Source organism: Rhinopithecus roxellana, chromosome 8, assembly GCF_007565055.1.
Source record: "Rhinopithecus roxellana isolate Shanxi Qingling chromosome 8, ASM756505v1, whole genome shotgun sequence".
Taxonomy (NCBI): Eukaryota; Metazoa; Chordata; class Mammalia; order Primates; family Cercopithecidae; genus Rhinopithecus; species Rhinopithecus roxellana.
In genome coordinates this window covers 54,785,164-54,802,404 of record NC_044556.1, presented here as the reverse complement: position 1 = coordinate 54,802,404, position 17,241 = coordinate 54,785,164, and the positions used below count along the sequence as shown (strand labels likewise).

General features: G+C 36.2%; 1 protein-coding gene across 5 annotated transcripts in view; it reads left to right on the top strand.

Annotated features, from left to right (window-relative positions):
* Positions 1-17,241, top strand: part of ATF6 (activating transcription factor 6) — a 238,974-nt gene that overhangs the window by 45,338 nt on the left and 176,395 nt on the right. For all 5 annotated transcript variants that reach the window (XM_030935786.1, XM_010373615.2, XM_030935789.1 and 2 more), the window contains exons 8-9: positions 9,287-9,472; positions 10,729-10,820. In XM_030935786.1, the coding sequence (XP_030791646.1) occupies positions 9,287-9,472; positions 10,729-10,820 (278 nt within the window). The remainder of the gene's footprint in view (positions 1-9,286; positions 9,473-10,728; positions 10,821-17,241) is intronic.

The following is a 17,241-nucleotide window of genomic DNA, read 5'->3' as shown; positions in this document are numbered from 1 at the left end:
CTTTTACCCCACCTCACCCCATCCCTCATATAGTTGTTAGCGATGTGCGTGTGCATTTGTCTGGGGAGTCCATAACCTCTTTTGTTGTCTTTTTTTTTTTTTTACAGCTTCATTGAGATAAAATGCACATTCCATAAGGGTCACCCTTTTGAACTGTACAATTTAGTGGTACCATCACTGCTGTCTAATTCCAGAATATTTTTGTCACCCTAAAAAGAAAACCCCATGGTCATTAGCCATAGTCTTCCTCATTCTTCCCTTCCTGTAGCCCCTGGTAGCCATTTAATCTGTTTTCTGTCTGTGTGGAGTTGTCTGTCCCAGACATTTTATATGAGTGGAATCATATACTACGTGCCCTTTTGTGTATGGCTTCTTTCACTTACCATATGTTTTTCAAGCTTCAGCCATGTTGAAGCATGTATCAGTGTTTATTCTTTTTTATGGCTGACTAATATTCTATTGTATAGATATACCACATTTTTGATAATCCATTCATCAATTAGTAGACATTTGGGTTGTCTCCGCTTTTTGTCTGTTATGAATAATGCCACTTTGAACACTCATGTACATTTTCACAGTCTTTTAAGAACCATTTTTAATATATAAAGGTATAAATCAGTGAGAAAAATGCAAATTCAACAATCAATGGACAATATATACAAATAGATAATTCACAAAGAAGAATGGTAAATTTTAAAAATTAAAGTGTCGATGGCTGTGTATTCTTGAAGAGGTATTCCCTCTGAAAGATTACTGTTCTATCACTATGTGAAAGAGTATTAATTGTTAGCAGGAGAGATCTTGTGGCTGCTTACAGGTAGTTCGAGAATGATATTCAAGAATTTGAAGTGTTATGGTTAGACTTTTCTGTGGCTCTTATCTCCCTTGAGTATGAGTTCTAAAGGAAAGTATCTTATGGCTTCTTATAACTTCCCAGTGTGTGTACACTGCAGCTGTGTGTGTGTGCGCTCCCACATGTTAAACTTTGACTTTGGTTATTATATGGGTGCACATGTTAAACTTTGTATTTGGTTATAATTTTAAATTTCAAAAAGTACAAAAACAAAAATAGTACAGAGAACACTCAGGTATTCTTCAGCCAGATTCACCTGTTGTTAACCTTTTACCCAATTTGCTGGCTTATTCTTTATCTACCTATCTACCCATCCATCTAGCATCCATCCATCCATCCACCCACCCACCCACCGTCCAACCATCCATCCATCCATATACACACAATTTTTTTCCTGAACTATTTTAGGGTAAGTTACATACCTCACAGTATTTTACCCCTAATTTTTTCAGTGTGCATTTTCTAAAAATAGGTACATTCTTTTATCAACTTCAATAATTTACATTAATAAAATAGTTCAATCACCTGTCAATATTACAATTCTGTCAGTCTACCCAATATTTACTGGATTTTCACAAAGTCCTTGTGAAGGGGGCATTTATTCCCATTTTACTACTGAAGGAATCAACTAGCTAAGTGATTCAACAAATGCCATATTGCTAAGATGGCTAATGTTAATAAAGTACTATGTGCCAGGCACTTTTCTAAGTGCATAACTTGTAAATACTGTCTTTAAATCTTTTTTTTTTTTTTTTTTTTTTTTTTTGAGACGGAGTCTCGCTCTGTCGCCCAGGCTGGAGTGCAGTGGCCGGATCTCAGCTCATTTCAAGCTCCGCCTCCCGGGTTCACGCCATTCTCCTGCCTCAGCCTCCCGAGTAGCTGGGACTACAGGCGCCCGCCACCTCACCCAGCTCGTTTTTTTTATTTTTTTAGTAGAGACGGGGTTTCACCGTGTTAGCCAGGATGGTCTCGATTTCCTGACCTCGTGATCCGCCCGTCTCGGCCTCCCAAAGTGCTGGGATTACAGGCTTGAGCCACCACGCCCGGCCGGAGCAGGTATTTTCAATATTGCTTTAGTTGCATGGTGTATCAGAGCAGCTGTGAGTTACGTTCTTGATGGAAGTAATAATTTTGCCTTCTGTCTCTCTCTCTCTTTTCAATGTTGCTTTAGTTGCATGGTATATCAGAGCAGCTGTGAGTTACATTCTTGATGGAAGTAATAATTTTGCCTTCTCTCTCTCTCTCTCACACTCACATGATTTTCCTGAAAGCTGTATTTGTATGGTACATTATAGCTTACAGAGAACCTTCATGTCTATTACCCATTTGATTCTCACCCCATTTGAGGTGAGATTATTTGACCACTTATAATTGAGTTAGGATTCAAGCCTAGCTCAATTATAACTGGTCTTCTCCTAATCCAGTGCTGTCGTCCTTACTCTGTGCTCCATTAATAGAGGCTTTATTTTCAAGGTAGTCCTGATGCAGCTCAGACTTTACATTACCCAAGTCCTTTGCTTACAACTTTATGGGAAAACAAAAAAGAAAAGAAAAAAGAAAAAGAAAAAGAACAAATTACCCAAATCTCGAAACTTGGTGCTACCTTTTTTCTCCCCTTACAAATGTTTTTTCGTAATTCATAAAAATTAAGATAGTTTTAAGATTTAATTTTCAAAAATTTATTATTACCCATATAATAACCAAAGTTTAACATGTGGGAGCGCATACACACACAGCTGCAGTGTACACACACTGGGAAGTTATAAGAAGCCATAAGATACTTTCCTTTAGAACTCATACTCAAGGGAGATAAGAGCCACAGAAAAGATAGTTTTAAGATTTAATTTTTAAAAATTAAAGTAGCAGATAATTTTAAGTCATGAGGGACAAAGTTTTAGAAAGATTGACCTTATTTGAATAATTTGGTGGTATCAAATGAAACCTTTAGCAAAACTAATAAGATCCATATTTTATTATATAGTAGTCATTATTGTGCTACATCATTGTGCCAATTAAATTAAGTGTATCTATTTAGCAGCGGCTCTAGAATTATTTTGTTTTCGGATTGGATGAGACCTTTAGAGGACTAATGAAGTGGCTTTAAACTTTTTTATCCACAATCCACAGTAAGAAATGTATTTAACTTCTCTTTCTCTCTTATACACAATCTCATGAAACAACTCTTACTACGTATAAAGCACCCTTTTTCTTTTATTCTATCCTGTGTTTTTCTGTCAAATTGTTTTTAAAGGCTGTAGTGATTTACTAAATTGATAAACCTGATATTGGGTTATAATAATGTCAAAAGCACTATTCTGGCTTAACTGTCTCTTTTTACTAATATGTAAATAGACCCTACAAGGCGACATGACTTTTTTTTTTTTGATCGTCCAATTAAGTCATTGCAATGCTGGGTCAGGAATTAAGGACACCTAACTTCCAATTTTGTATTTTCATTTAATGACTTAAATTACTATTACTTTTATTAGTTACATCAAGTATTTATTTTGTTTAGTTACATCAAGTATTACTTTTATTTAGTTACATCAAGTGGAGTCATTAACTGAAATAACAGGAAACCATTTTGCGACTCCTTTGAAGATCCCTGTGTACAGGACTTGGGTCCCTCCATTCTTCAAGAGGCTGTGCCCATGGTGTGGCTTTCCTAAGAGCATCTGGTGCATACTCCTGCTTTTACCTCTCTTTTGGTTGTTCTTTACCTTCATTCAGAAGATGAGATTGGTAGGGTAGCCCCATCCTACAATCTAGCAGGGACTTTGTCTATTATCTGTTCTCATCCTGGAAATTATACTACATATCAGAAGGCATTCTTCATTTAAAAAATTAGAAGGAAATAGTTTGCAGGATGAAGATTACCTCCTTGATAATCTGCCAAATAAATGGTTCAGGTTGCCAGTATGAAGCTTCTTTAATTTTTGGCAAATGGGAACTGGTTATATGCATACATACACACAAAACTTAATAGAAAAAGTAAAATAAAATTTTGACTGTCATGAGATTGAGAAGAGTAGAGAAAGTGGAAGTCTAAATTTTCTCTTTTTTTCGGCTTTAAACAATTTAATGAGAAAAAAGAAGTGTGTGTAAGATTCTTAACAAAAATCAAATTAAGTTTTTAAATGTATTTGAATATTTAAGTAGGATTGCCACAAATTAAATTTGTCAATGATTTTAACTATATGTGTTTTTTAAGAATGTATCTATAAATATGTTTACTGCAACACATATGCAATAATGTATGTTATGTAATTTTTATTTAATTGAGAGATTGTATTTTTATTTTTGGTCAGATACAGTGAAGAGGTTAATCAGTAATGGCTTCCACTTTATCTATCAGTTTAGAGGGCAAGATTCAGCCAAATGAGAATAAGAACTGTTAGAAAGTTGTGCAACAAGTCAGTGATTACTGTGTGATTCATCCATAGGTTATCGATACTTGATCTGACTTGAATTTATGTGAAATATTCGAATGTATTTCTTAGCATAAAAATCCCATTTTAATTTTTTTTTTGGAGCTAGGCTCTTACTCTGTCACCCAGGCTGGAGTACAGTGGTGCGATCATGGCTCACTACAGCCTCAACCTCCTGGGCTCAAGTGATCCTCCTGCCTCAGCCTCCAGGGTAGCTAGGACTACAATTGTGCACCACGATACCCAGCTAATTTTTTATTTTTATAGAGACGAGGTCTTCCTATGTTTCCCAGGCTGTTCTTAAACTCCTGGCCTCAAGTGATCCTCCTGCCTCAGCCTACCAAAGTGTTGGGATTACAGGTGTGAGCCACCACTCCTGACTCCTATCTAATATTATATCTAATTTGATTTATAGTCATTGAGCTTATCTCTTAGCGACATCACAGAAACAAGGCTTTAGTCAATTTTGTTAATAAAAAGAGACTGTCATAGCTTTCAGTGTTTATCAGTCAATAAGGTTTTCAAAATTAAAACCTTAAATTAAATTGATAATTAGATTAAAACAAGCTGGGCCAGCACTTTGAGAAGCTGAAGCAGGAGGAGGATTGCTTGAGCCCAGGAGTTCAAGACCAGCCTGGACAACATAGAGAGATCCTATCTCTACAAAAATATAAACTACCCAGGCACAGTAGCATGCACCTGTAGTGCCAGCTACTGGGGAGCCTGAGGCTGGAGGATCTGTTGAACCTGTGAGGTTGAGGCTGCAGTAAGCCATAATTGTGCCACTGCACTCCATCCTGGGTGGCAGAGTGAGATTCTGTCTCAAAAGATTAAATTAAAAACAAAATGTGGACGTACTTGAAACTTTGACTCTTACATTGATTCAGCCTTCAAAGGAACTTGTCCATTTGTGAAAGTTTTCCTTTTATATAAGTCTTTCGTACAGTCAAATAAGCGTTTACTAAATGAAACACTACATTTTATAGTGCAGTGGCACTAAAAGGAAACTATTTTGCAGCCGTGGAGTTTTTTTCTTTTGTTCTTTTTACTTTTTCCAAGGCAAGATGCCTGGTGGGAGAGTTGTCTGGAGGCAGGATGATCAGAAGCAGGAACTGGCCAGCTGTTTGCTTATTTCAGTCTGTATTATATCATCTGATATGCCCATAAGGGAGATGTGTCAATTGGTTAATGGGCCAGAGTATTGATTTTATGTTTTCAGATTGCTAACAGAGAGATTAGGCTTCCAGATACAAGCAGTTCCACAAGTCTCTGTTTTCAGACAGGCATATAATTAAAGTAACCACACAGTTCTCTGAGGTTAGAGTTCCATGCTGTGATGAAGCCTCTCTATTTGGTATTTAAAAGCAGTTTGAAGCTGTTGTGTAAGTATCACTGGACTTGGAGTCAACTAACCTAAGTTCTAGCCTTGGCCCTTCTACTCTCTTAACAGTGGATTAAATGATGAGGCTTATTTTAAAGAATCTTGAAAACTATAGTAATTTCAACAAGAGGAGATTAATTGAATGTATTATGAAACATCAAGATAATTGAAAATCTGTGCTGCCATTATTACATGTCAGAAGTCATTGTGATACATTGTATGTGCAAAAGCAGTTTACCAAACAGAATTACATACAGTGTAGTCATTTTTTTCTTATATAGGAAAATACCCGCTTCCCCTCTGCTTAAAGAAATACCAGACACTACAATGTCTATATGTATTTAGCCTAAAAATCATATTTTTTTTGCCTAGGAAGTATAGAATGATTTAAATATTTTATATTCAGATAGCTGAAGATGGCTTGCTGAGATAAAACATTCGAGCCCTGTGTTTGGTGATTGCTGTGGGTTTCATTTATTTTTACTGTCTTTACCCTCTGTATTTATTGGTAGTATTGAATATTTATTTTCAGAACTATTATAATGTATCTTTTTCTATGGGAGGACATGAATATTTGACCACAGATGGTTTTCGTTGTTTTAGTATGAGGCATGTGGATTGACAGCCTTTGAAACTTGAATGCTGTGTAATATGCAGGTGCTTTTATTGTTTATAGAAATACCTAATCCTTGTTTGAAATTTATTAAATGGTATGCCATCTGTAAGCCCCTCTAAATTCCACAGATTAATTAGCCTTTAAAGTAAGGTTGCCTTTTGTCTAACTTTTAGTATTAACTCTTCCATCTGGGAACTTTCACTTTTATGTCACTGTTCAGTGTTCTGTGTACTTCAGCACTCTAGTATTAATTATGGACACTGGCATTCTAAGTAACAATGAAGATCACTAAAAATAAAAGTAGACTGAACAGAGTGGCATTGTCCAGAGAATAGTTTGCATTTGGTGAATAATCAATCCATCATGGCTTTGCCGTTGCTCTTTGTATGTGCGTGTGTGAGTGTGTGTGTGTGTGTGCGTGTGTATGTGTTTAGCATTACTTACAAGTGAGATAGTTATTATGCAGGGAAATTTTTACAGATGATGGTTTCATAAAAATCAGGATTTTTGTAGTTTAAATAAAAAACACCCTTTTTGACATTTCATGTAACATTTCTTTTCCTTGTGGGTTCTGATTTAAAGGTTGTTGAAAATATTTGGTTTTGGGAGTTCACTTGGTTGGCTTTGGCATACTTCTCTTTCTAGGAAATGTAGTATCAGGGTGGGAATTGTGTTGTTGTTTTAAAAGAAATAGATTACATTCTTTAACTTTATTTACTGGTCTCAGTAAGAGTTATTGAACACTCTAGAGTAGAGTGTTACTTTTTAAAGTCTATTGCAAAATATATAGAAATTAGTAATGCAGCCATCCGTATACTCATACTAATCAATTTAATGTAGGTTGGTGCTTTTTATGGACTTAATTTTGCCACCGCTCTCACTTCCCCAAAGAAATTAGACTAATGTGTAATAATAGGCTTCATAACTTAATTTAGAAGATATAACAAAAATAATTTTGCTCAGTAAGTTTCTGTTGTAGTAGATATTGTTGGTATGCCCTACAAAAAAGTAGGATCAGATGTGGTTTGGCTTTCAACCTATAAAATTCAGGTGGGGAAAGAGAGAGAGAGTTAACATTCTTGAAACAATTGAGAGCATTAGAGTGTTCCAGTGTATCCTCCAAATTCTAAGGGTATAAGATGTTCAGAGAAAATAAAAAATAAGGGTGGGTTAGAATAATTGAATTTGAATGGGCCTTGGAATTAGATTAGTGGAGGGAGGAGATAGCATTCCAAATGGAAATAAACTATGTGAATAACGAAACAAGTTAGACATGTATGGAGATTATGGAGTAGCCTTAAATGATATGATTGGAGGAATGTGGCTTGAATAGCTGTAGATTTAGGGCAGAAGGTCTGGTTAGGCAGTGGGAGGTCACAATATGGAAGATCTTAAAAGAAAAGATGGGTAGCAGGGATATATGACTAGCTTGTTTTTGCAATTGAGTAGTAAGATAAAAATATCTTTTTGGGAGAAGTTATCTAAGAAATGGTAGACAGGATGAGATGGAAAACAATTGAAATAGGAGTCTGTTGCAGTAGTATAGGGCTGAGTTAATGAGTGCCTGTATTAGGAGAATGGAAGAGGGAATAGAGAGAAAGGAATAACTGAGACACATTTTCACTGGAGTAAACTTGGTCATTAGTATATACTTTTAACATATTCAATGAGTGAATGAGGGATTAAGAAAGACTGAATATAGTGAATAAAGAAAAATAATAGTTATTATTGATAGAAGTTACTATTGATAGAAGATGGATAGATTTTTTAAAAATCTAGTTAAAGGGAGGTAATGAGTTCAGTTTGCACATAATGGATTTGAAGTGGTAATAACTGTGTAAGTAGAAGTGGCCTTATAATTAATTGAATATATGGTTCTGGGGCGTAGCCATTTCAGGGCCAGAGATGTAGATTTAAGATGTATGTATATAAAAAAAAAAAAAAAAAAAAAAAAAAAAGATGTATGTAATGTATGTATATATGCATATATATTTAAAGATACTTTCTGAGGGAGTTTCTAAGGGGAAAATTAGAAGATTAATACATGAGCCTTAGAAAACATCAGAGGAAATTATTTAACATTTGGGTTTTAGAAGGCCTCATTTAACCATTTGATTTTAACATATTTAGTTTGAGCAGTGTTTTTTCTTTTTTTTCTTTTTTTTTTAATTCTTTTTTTTTTATTATACTTTAAGTTCTAGGGCACATGTGCATAACGTGCAGGTTTGTTACATATGTATACTTATGCCATGTTGGTGTGCTGCACCCATCAACTCGTCAGCACCCATCAATTCATCATTTATATCATGTATAACTCCCCAGTGCAATCCCTCCCTCCTCCCCCCTCCCCATGATAGGCCCCAGTGTGTGATGTTCCCCTTCCCGAGTCCAAGTGATCTCATTGTTCAGTTCCCACCTATGAGTGAGAACATGCGGTGTTTGGTTTTCTCTTCTTGTGATAGTTTGCTAAGAATGATGGCTTCCAGCTGCATCCATGTCCCTACAAAGGATGCAAACTCATCCTTTTTTATGGCTGCATAGTATTCCATGGTGTATATGTGCCACATTTTCTTCATCCAGTCTGTCACAGATGGACATTTGGGTTGATTCCAAGTCTTTGCTATTGTGAATAGTGCCGCAATAAACATACGTGTGCATGTGTCTTTGTAGTAGACTAATTTATAATCCTTTGGGTATATACCCAGTAGTGGGATGGCTGGGTCATATGGTACATCTAGTTCTAGATCCTTGAGGAATTGCCATACTGTTTTCCATAATGGTTGAACTAGTTTACAATCCCACCAACAGTGTAAAAGTGTTCCTATTTCTCCACATCCTCTCCAACAACTGTTGTTTCCTGAGCAGTGTTTTTTCAAACCTGTTTTGAAACAACTAGTAACCTGTGCTTTGAAAAAACAGTTAAAAATAATTGTAAAAATTAGTATATTCTGATCTATTTCATCTGATTCTAAAACCAGGATATTCTGATTCATTGTAACTTTTTCTAGATTGCTGTGCTAAGGAGACAACAACGTATGATAAAAAATCGAGAATCTGCTTGTCAGTCTCGCAAGAAGAAGAAAGAATATATGCTAGGGTTAGAGGCGAGATTAAAGGCTGCCCTTTCAGAGAACGAGCAACTGAAGAAAGAAAATGGAACACTAAAGCGGCAGCTGGATGAGGTTGTGTCAGAGGTAAGTGTTAGTAATAGGGCTGGGTCGAGATGGGCTAAAGTATCCCCTGGATAAATAAATAGATAAACTTTTACATTTTAAATTAAATTGTGTAAACAATTGTGCTAGGAAAAGGAGGGTACAATCAGTCCTAAAGCATTTGCAGTAAGGATGAAGCCTTTGAAGAGGGCCCTTTGAATTACACTCTCCAGTCTACATAGAAAAGTTGTCTCCTTTTCCTGGGTTTCTCTTCACTCATTGCCTTAGCACCCTGTTTTCTGACTAAATGAATCACATTGAGGTTTCTAAATAGCCCTGCCATATTTTCCCTTTTAAAAAAGAAAACAATATAAAATAAAAGTGTTTTTATTTTTTCTCAGTCCACCTAACAACTAATGTGATTTTGCCTTCTGTTACTATGCTGACTCCAAGAGGGTTAATCTCCTCAGTTCTATTCGGGAAATTTATTGTTTTCAGAATTTCTCACTGCAGTGCTGAACCATACAGATGCCTATCGAATGGGACTTCTTACACTATTCTTTTTCTCTTGGCCCTGAGTACATGGGTATACTCCTGTATTTTACTGAAAACAATGATTTAAAAGGTTAGGGAGGCAAACTATAGAAGTGTCTCAAAATTCTTTGTGGATCCATAAAAATATAAAAATGCTGATTCTGGCCGGGCGTGGTGGCTCACGCCTTTAATTCCAGCACTTTGGGATGCTGAGGCGAGCGGATCACGAGGTCAGGAGATCAAGGCCATCCTGGCCAACATGGTGAAACCCCATCTCTACTAAAAATACAAAAGTTAGCTGGGTGTGGTAGCGCACACCTGTAATCCCAGCTACTCGGGAGGCTGAGGCAGCAGAATCGCTGGAACCCGGGAGGCGGAGATTGCGGGGAGCCGAGATGGCGCCACTGCACTCCAGCCTGGCGACAAAGTGACACTCCATCTCAAAAATATATATATACATATATATATATTGAATTCTTTCCTCTTGGGTGAAGAGGCAACTGCAATGGAGTGGCTGCTGTGTTTTTTCTCTTCTGCTTCTCTCCTTTTCTCTCCCTGCTAGAAAAGGGAACTTGGAAGTCTCTGCTCTAGTCTTGAAAAGTATTATTTCTTCACCTTTGATGTTTTTTTTAAAAAATAAGACAAGGTATTTATAAGACAAGGTATTTATGTAACTCGTAAAGAGGAAAATTCTAATCTTAAGTGTTGCTTTTTCTGAAATTGATGTGTAGTTTAATTGTATTTAATGTGGTAATTTCCTTTAGAACCAGAGGCTTAAAGTCCCTAGTCCAAAGCGAAGAGCTGTCTGTGTGATGATAGTATTGGCATTTATAATACTGAACTATGGACCTATGAGGTAAGTGAATAGATATTTGTTTTGGATACTAATGCTAAAAACTTAAATTCTCATTATTCTTTAGCTTTCATCATAAACTAGAGAAAAAATGATTTGTTTTTCAAGATGTGTAAAGAGTAATGAGACAGGAGCCATGCCTTCAAAGATCTCATGATCCAGCTGGAAGGAGAGACAAGTAGAAGGATGACTATGGTATAATGTGATGAACGTAATAATAACAGTGTTAATGAGTCCTAACGTGATACAGAGTACGAGTTCCTTGAGGTGAAGGTTCTTGTCGTATTGATGGGTACTCAATACGTTTTTTGTTGAGTGACTGAGTTATAAGGGAGATACCTACGAAGGAAGCTGAACATTGAACTGTGATATCAGTTTGCCATGTGCAAAGTATGAGAAGGGCATGCCAGGCAAAGGGAACAGCATGTTTAAAGGCACAGTTATGAAATGGTATGACATGATCATAACAGTGTATCTTGTATATGTGGGGAGTCTGCATGAGGCTAGATATATGACTAGAGGTATAGGTGCTGCTGTGTACAATGAGGCATCCCTAGATTTTAGGTGGAGGGTAACATAATCAGCTTTGCATATTAGGAAGAGGATTTTGAGGGTTGTATTGAGTATAGACTGGAGTGAAGAGAGACTATTGGCAGAGAAAGCATTAGAAGACTATTGAGGTATTTCAGGTAACAAATGAGAGTCTGAACTTACACTATGGTTATAAAAAGGATGGGCAATCTTAGGGTACCTCTCTTATGTAGATTTTGTGGGATTTGTTAACTGGTATAATGTGGGACATGAGGAAGAAAAGAGGGAAGTTAAGGATAATTCAAAAATTTCTATCTTGAGGGACCGAATGGTGGTGCTGTCATCTGAGGAAGCAAACATAGACAGACAGATAGTTTTATGAAGAAAGACAATAGGTTTTAAGTATAGTAAGTTTGTGGCACTGACTAGATATTGAGAATTAACATTATAAATAGGTAGATAGACTGACAGACAGATAATGTTAGTGAAGTAGATGGGATTATCCAAGGAGAACAAGTAGAGGAAGGAAAGTAAGAAGAATCTGTGGGACACCAGTATGAATTGGGAGAAGAAATTAGGGAATCACAGCAAATTAGGGGAAGAACTGAAAGAAAGTAGCTTTTTGAAGCCAAAGTGAAAAGAGTTTCAAGCAGGTCTTGGGCAGTGGTATCACATGCTGCTGAGAGCTTGGGAGACACAGAGAGCTGAATTTGGCAATCATCAGATCACTTGTAATCTTGGAAAAGAGATTTAGTAGGATTAGGCATGAAGAAGTCTATATTAAAATTGGTTGAGAGTTGAAAGGAGTTAAAGTTGAATAATCTTTTTTTGAGAAAAACATTTTGTTATGAAGATTTTCAAATATACAGGAAATTTGAGAAAATAATATAATCAACCCCCTGCTCTCATGACATTTATAATCTAATATAGGTGACATATACTAATCAAAATGATTACACAAATAAATGCAAAATTGTAACGTTAGGTGCCATGAAGGAAAGGTACATGATATCATAAGGCCATATAATAGGGTCATTTGACCTAGTTAGGGAAGTAAGGCAAGGTTTCTCTGAGAAAGAAGTGATTGGCTTAAGATCTTAAAGAAGATTAGGAATTATTTAGGTAAGATACAGGAAGAACATTTCATATAGAATATATGAACATCTATACCCACATTTGTGTTGTGTCTTTGTGTTTATATGTATTTAGTTTAAAAATTTTGGTTTTACGTGAAAGAATTATATACAAATTGTGCTTTCTTTAAAATATGTGAATACATTATTCTCTTTTAATACTACATAATTTTTTTGTAGTGTAAATGTGCCATAATTTAGCAGTTCTCAAACTTTAGGTCTTGGGAACCCCTTTGTAGCCTTAAAAGTTACCAAGGATCCCAGATAATTTTTGATTTTGTGGTTTATGTATACTGGCATTTATTATGTGAGAAATTAAAACTTTAAAAATAAAAATAGAAAAATTTTCACTTAAAAATAATGAACCATAAACCATTACTTTACATGTTAACATAAATAACATGTTAATGAAGAATAATTATGTCTCCCAAACCTCCAAAAATTTAGTGAGATACAGAAGAGTGGTAGTACTTTATAGTTTTGTAAAATTCTTTTTTCTGGGGGGAGGGAACTCAAATACATCAGTTTTAGTTTTTCTCTAAGTATACGTTTATTTGCTATTAAAAATTGAAATAGCATATTGAAATCTCCTTTTATTGCAATCCAAAATTTTGAAAACCAGAAAACCAAATTAATTATTATTATGCTCTAGCCAGACTACCCAGTATTTTCTTTACATTCTTTCCCTACAAGTTACTTTCCTTTAAATTCTTAATGTTGGATTTTATCTCACTGACTTCAGGTTTCTAAAACACATGGGAATACTTGAGACCTATTGTTGCTTCTTTAGGTCAAATCAATAGTTTCGTAAAAATCTTTGGTGTCCGACTTAACAGAATCTGGCAGGATTCTCTTATCTGTTTTTTCATGTAATCTGTTATATTGTTTGGGTTGAAATAAATGAAGAAAATTTAGACTTACATAGGTATGTAGTTGGAAAAGGGAGAAATTTGCTGACTTTGAAAGACTTTTAGGATGCCCAGAGTTCCTTGGACTGCTTAAAACCCCAGTGCACATTTGCACAACTGCTGCTGTAATTTATTTAACCATCTGTTGATAGGCAGCTAGGGTATTTCCAGTTATTTATTGATATGTGTGCATAAAATGTATTTCCATATATCTATGTGTCTGTATGTGTATGATAGAATCTAGACTAGAACTAGAGGTTACGATTATCTGAAATTGTGATAGATTTTGCCAAACTGCCTTCCAAAAAGACTGTATCTGTTTACATTCCCACTAGCAGGAGAGAGGAGTATCCATTTTCTCATGTTTCCTAACATTGGATATTGTGTTTTTAAAATATTTGCCTGTCTTGTGGATCAAAAATGTTATTGTTAGCCTGTCACATTGGCCTGTGTGCTCTTCCTCAAACACTCTAAGCCTGCTAGCACTTCATGGTCTTCACTTTTATTCCCACTGCCGGCAATGCCCTTCCCTCAGAGATTCTTTCGGTCAGGTGTTAAGCTCAAATACCATGTACCCCCGAACTTAAAAGTTAAAAAAAAGTGATTAAAAAACATTAATTTTTTTTGGCCAAAAAAAAAAAAAAAAAAAAGCTCAATTGCCACCCCAGTGAGGCTTTCTTGGACTACCTTTTCTAAATGTCCATCCCAGCTCCTGCCATTGCATTCCCAATCCTCTTTCTTTCTTTACTTTTCTACATAGCACCTCTGACCTTCAAGTATGCTGTGTAACTTATTTATTTTATTTTCTTTCTTTCCCTGCAGGTATTTTTATCTCTTTTGTTTCCCAGTGCTTAGAACAGTGCCTGGCACATAGTAGTTACTCAATAAATACTTCTAGTATGAATGAATGACTGTCTCCCTCACTCAGTTAGTAGGAATTATGTATGTTCATAAACTATTTATCAAAAAAACTGTGTGTTCTTTTAGTTCCTCATTTCTTATCTGAGGCCATATGTGGTACTTATTTATTTAGTCAGACATACAGCAGATATTTATAGAGCACTTAATGTTTGCCAGGTACTGAGCAAGGAATCAAGGATGCAAATATGAATAAAAGTACAGTCTAGTAAGAGAATCAGATATGTAAACAATTGTGTGAGAAAGAATTATATGGATGTCATATGAATATATAGGCATGAATAAAAGGAAAAACTTTTTGTTTACACACTTGTGAGACCAAATATGTGGATTTTCTACACTGAGCAATTCGCCGATTCTCTGGACACCAACTGGATGTCCTACAATTTAACTCAATTCTTTTTAAAATTTTAATTTTAAAATATTTTTTATTGAGACAAGGTCTTGCTCTGTTGCCCGGGCTGGAGTGCAGTGGTGTGATCATAGCTCACTGCAGCCTCCATCTTCCAGGCTTAAGCAATCCCCCCACTCTCAGCCTCCTAAGTAGCTGGGACTACAGGTGCACCTCACCACACCTGACAAAGTTGCTCAGGCTGGCCTCGAACTCCTAAGTTCAAATGATTCTCCTTCCTTGGCTTCCGAAGTGCTGAGATTACAGGTGTGAGCCATTATGTCTGACCAATTTAACTCAATTCTGACACTAACTACCTGGAGTTAGCACAGGCTCCTCCAGTTTAAGGGCTTTGTCCCCAAAGACTGCCCCCGACTTTAGTCCCCAGTTGCAAGTCCCAGGTTGTGACCTGTAACTTCTGACTAAGTGGCTATAAGTTGAGGGTTCCCACAATCCCCTCTTGAGGTTTGATAATTTTCTAGAATGTCTCACAGAACTCAGGAAAACTCTCTTACTTACTATTACTGGTTTATTATAAAGGATATATGGGGCAAGCTAAATGGGAGAGACTCATAGGGTAAGGCATAGGGGAGGAGTGCAGCGCTTTCATGCCGTCTCCAGGTGCACCACCCTCCTAGTACCTCCTTGTGTTTGCTAACCTGGAAGCTCTCCAGATCCCATTGTTTAGGGGTTTTTATGGAGCTTCATTAGGTAGGCGTGATTGATTAAACCATTGGCCATTCATACTCGGGGTTGAGGGATGGAGCTGAAAATCCCAACCCACTAATTATGTGGTTGGTTTCTCTGGCAGTCAGCCTCCATCATCCAAGAGTCACCTCATTAGCATAAACTCAGGTCCAGCTGGAAGGGACTTATTATGGATAACAAAAGATACTCTTCTTACCCCATCACTCAAGAAGTTCCAAGGGTTTTAGGAGCTCTGTGACAGGAACCAGAATAAAAACCAAATGTATTATTTCTTATTATATCACAAATTCACAGGCATATTCTTGAGGGAACATAGAAGTAACCAGTAACGCTGCTAGTGGCAATCATGGGAGGCTTTATGCCATAGTACTCAATGAAGGAATAAAGAGTATTAGATTATGCTACAGGAAGTGACAGTGGGGTTGTGGGGACATCTCAATGTAGAAGCACTCATGAATCAATAGAATTTTAGGAAAGGAAGGACTGGAACAAAAAAACTTTTTTTGAGTGCCTGTGCCCACCAAACAAAAAAATTTTTTAAATGAATTAATGACCTTCACAGCTGCTGAAGTAAAGGGGGCAGGTGGGGACGGATCTCATTTCTGTGGTAGATTGATTGATTATGAAAGGAAGAGATGATGGTCCCTATTTTATCAAGAAGTGGTTTGTGTTAAAAAAGGAATTAGACAGTAGAAAAGGGGGATAAAAAATTGGAGAAAGTTTAAATATTTGAAAATCTTGAGGATCAATCAGTTAAGATCTGTATCTTTCTCTGTGTGACACTTTAGGAACAGTCAGCCAAGAAGTAATGGGAATATTAGGAACTATTGAAGTTAAAAAAACATGTTAAAAGGCTTAAATTGTAGAAAAACATCAAGGAAAAAAGCTGGAAGGAATGAGGAAATATAGAAAAGTGTCTTAACAAGTCAGAATATCTTTAGACACCAACAAGGAAATGGGGAGGAAAATGGCTGTGAAATTCATAAAAACCAAGAACTATTTCTTGTAGACAAAATTTGGCATGAACAGTGAAATATTAAAGCCCAGAGAGCACAGTGATTTGAAAGACTGAAACTTGTCCCTGAATCCAGTGTTGGGAATTGACATGTTTCATTATTTGTGTTATTCGAAAGCATTTCTTGATTGGCCTCATTGTTTTCAGTCTTTTTACTGCAAGACCGTGATCTTCTCTGGTCTTGGGAGTCTGCCAGAGGAGCAGGAACTTCTCACTTGAACCTTGTTAGTAACTGCCTGGAAGATACTTATTGAACAAGTGTCACATCTATAGTCTGGTGTATCTAGAAACCTTAAGCATGCGTTATTATGTTTTAATTGGAAACTGCATAGGCTTAAAAAGAAAACAGATTGTGAGCTGTATCTGAACTTTTCTTAAGTACCACAAAATTAAGTTTGTCAGACAAATAGACATTTGAATCAGATTCCCGAAGTGTTTTAAATTTAGGAACCTAAACTCTTTTAGAACAGATCACATTACCAAGTAAAGTGATTAATGTGGTTTCAGATGTTCAATGTAGAATTGAATGTTTGTGCCTTATTGGTATGGGCCAAATGAAAAAAAATATAAAACACACAAGTTTGCCAAATATTGGTATGCCTTAAACATTTCCTGAAGGCATTTGGTGATGAAATATAAATATATCTTTATATGTAAAGTAAGAGAGTTTTGTCAAAGGTAGTGTGCAGCAAAGCTGACTAGTAGTTTGCAGAGGTTTGAGTTACTGAATAGTCATCACACAGAAAAAGAAAATAAACTAAATGGACTTATGAGGGTTAATTTTTCTGACCTTATTGATATTTTGTGGATGGTAAAGAAG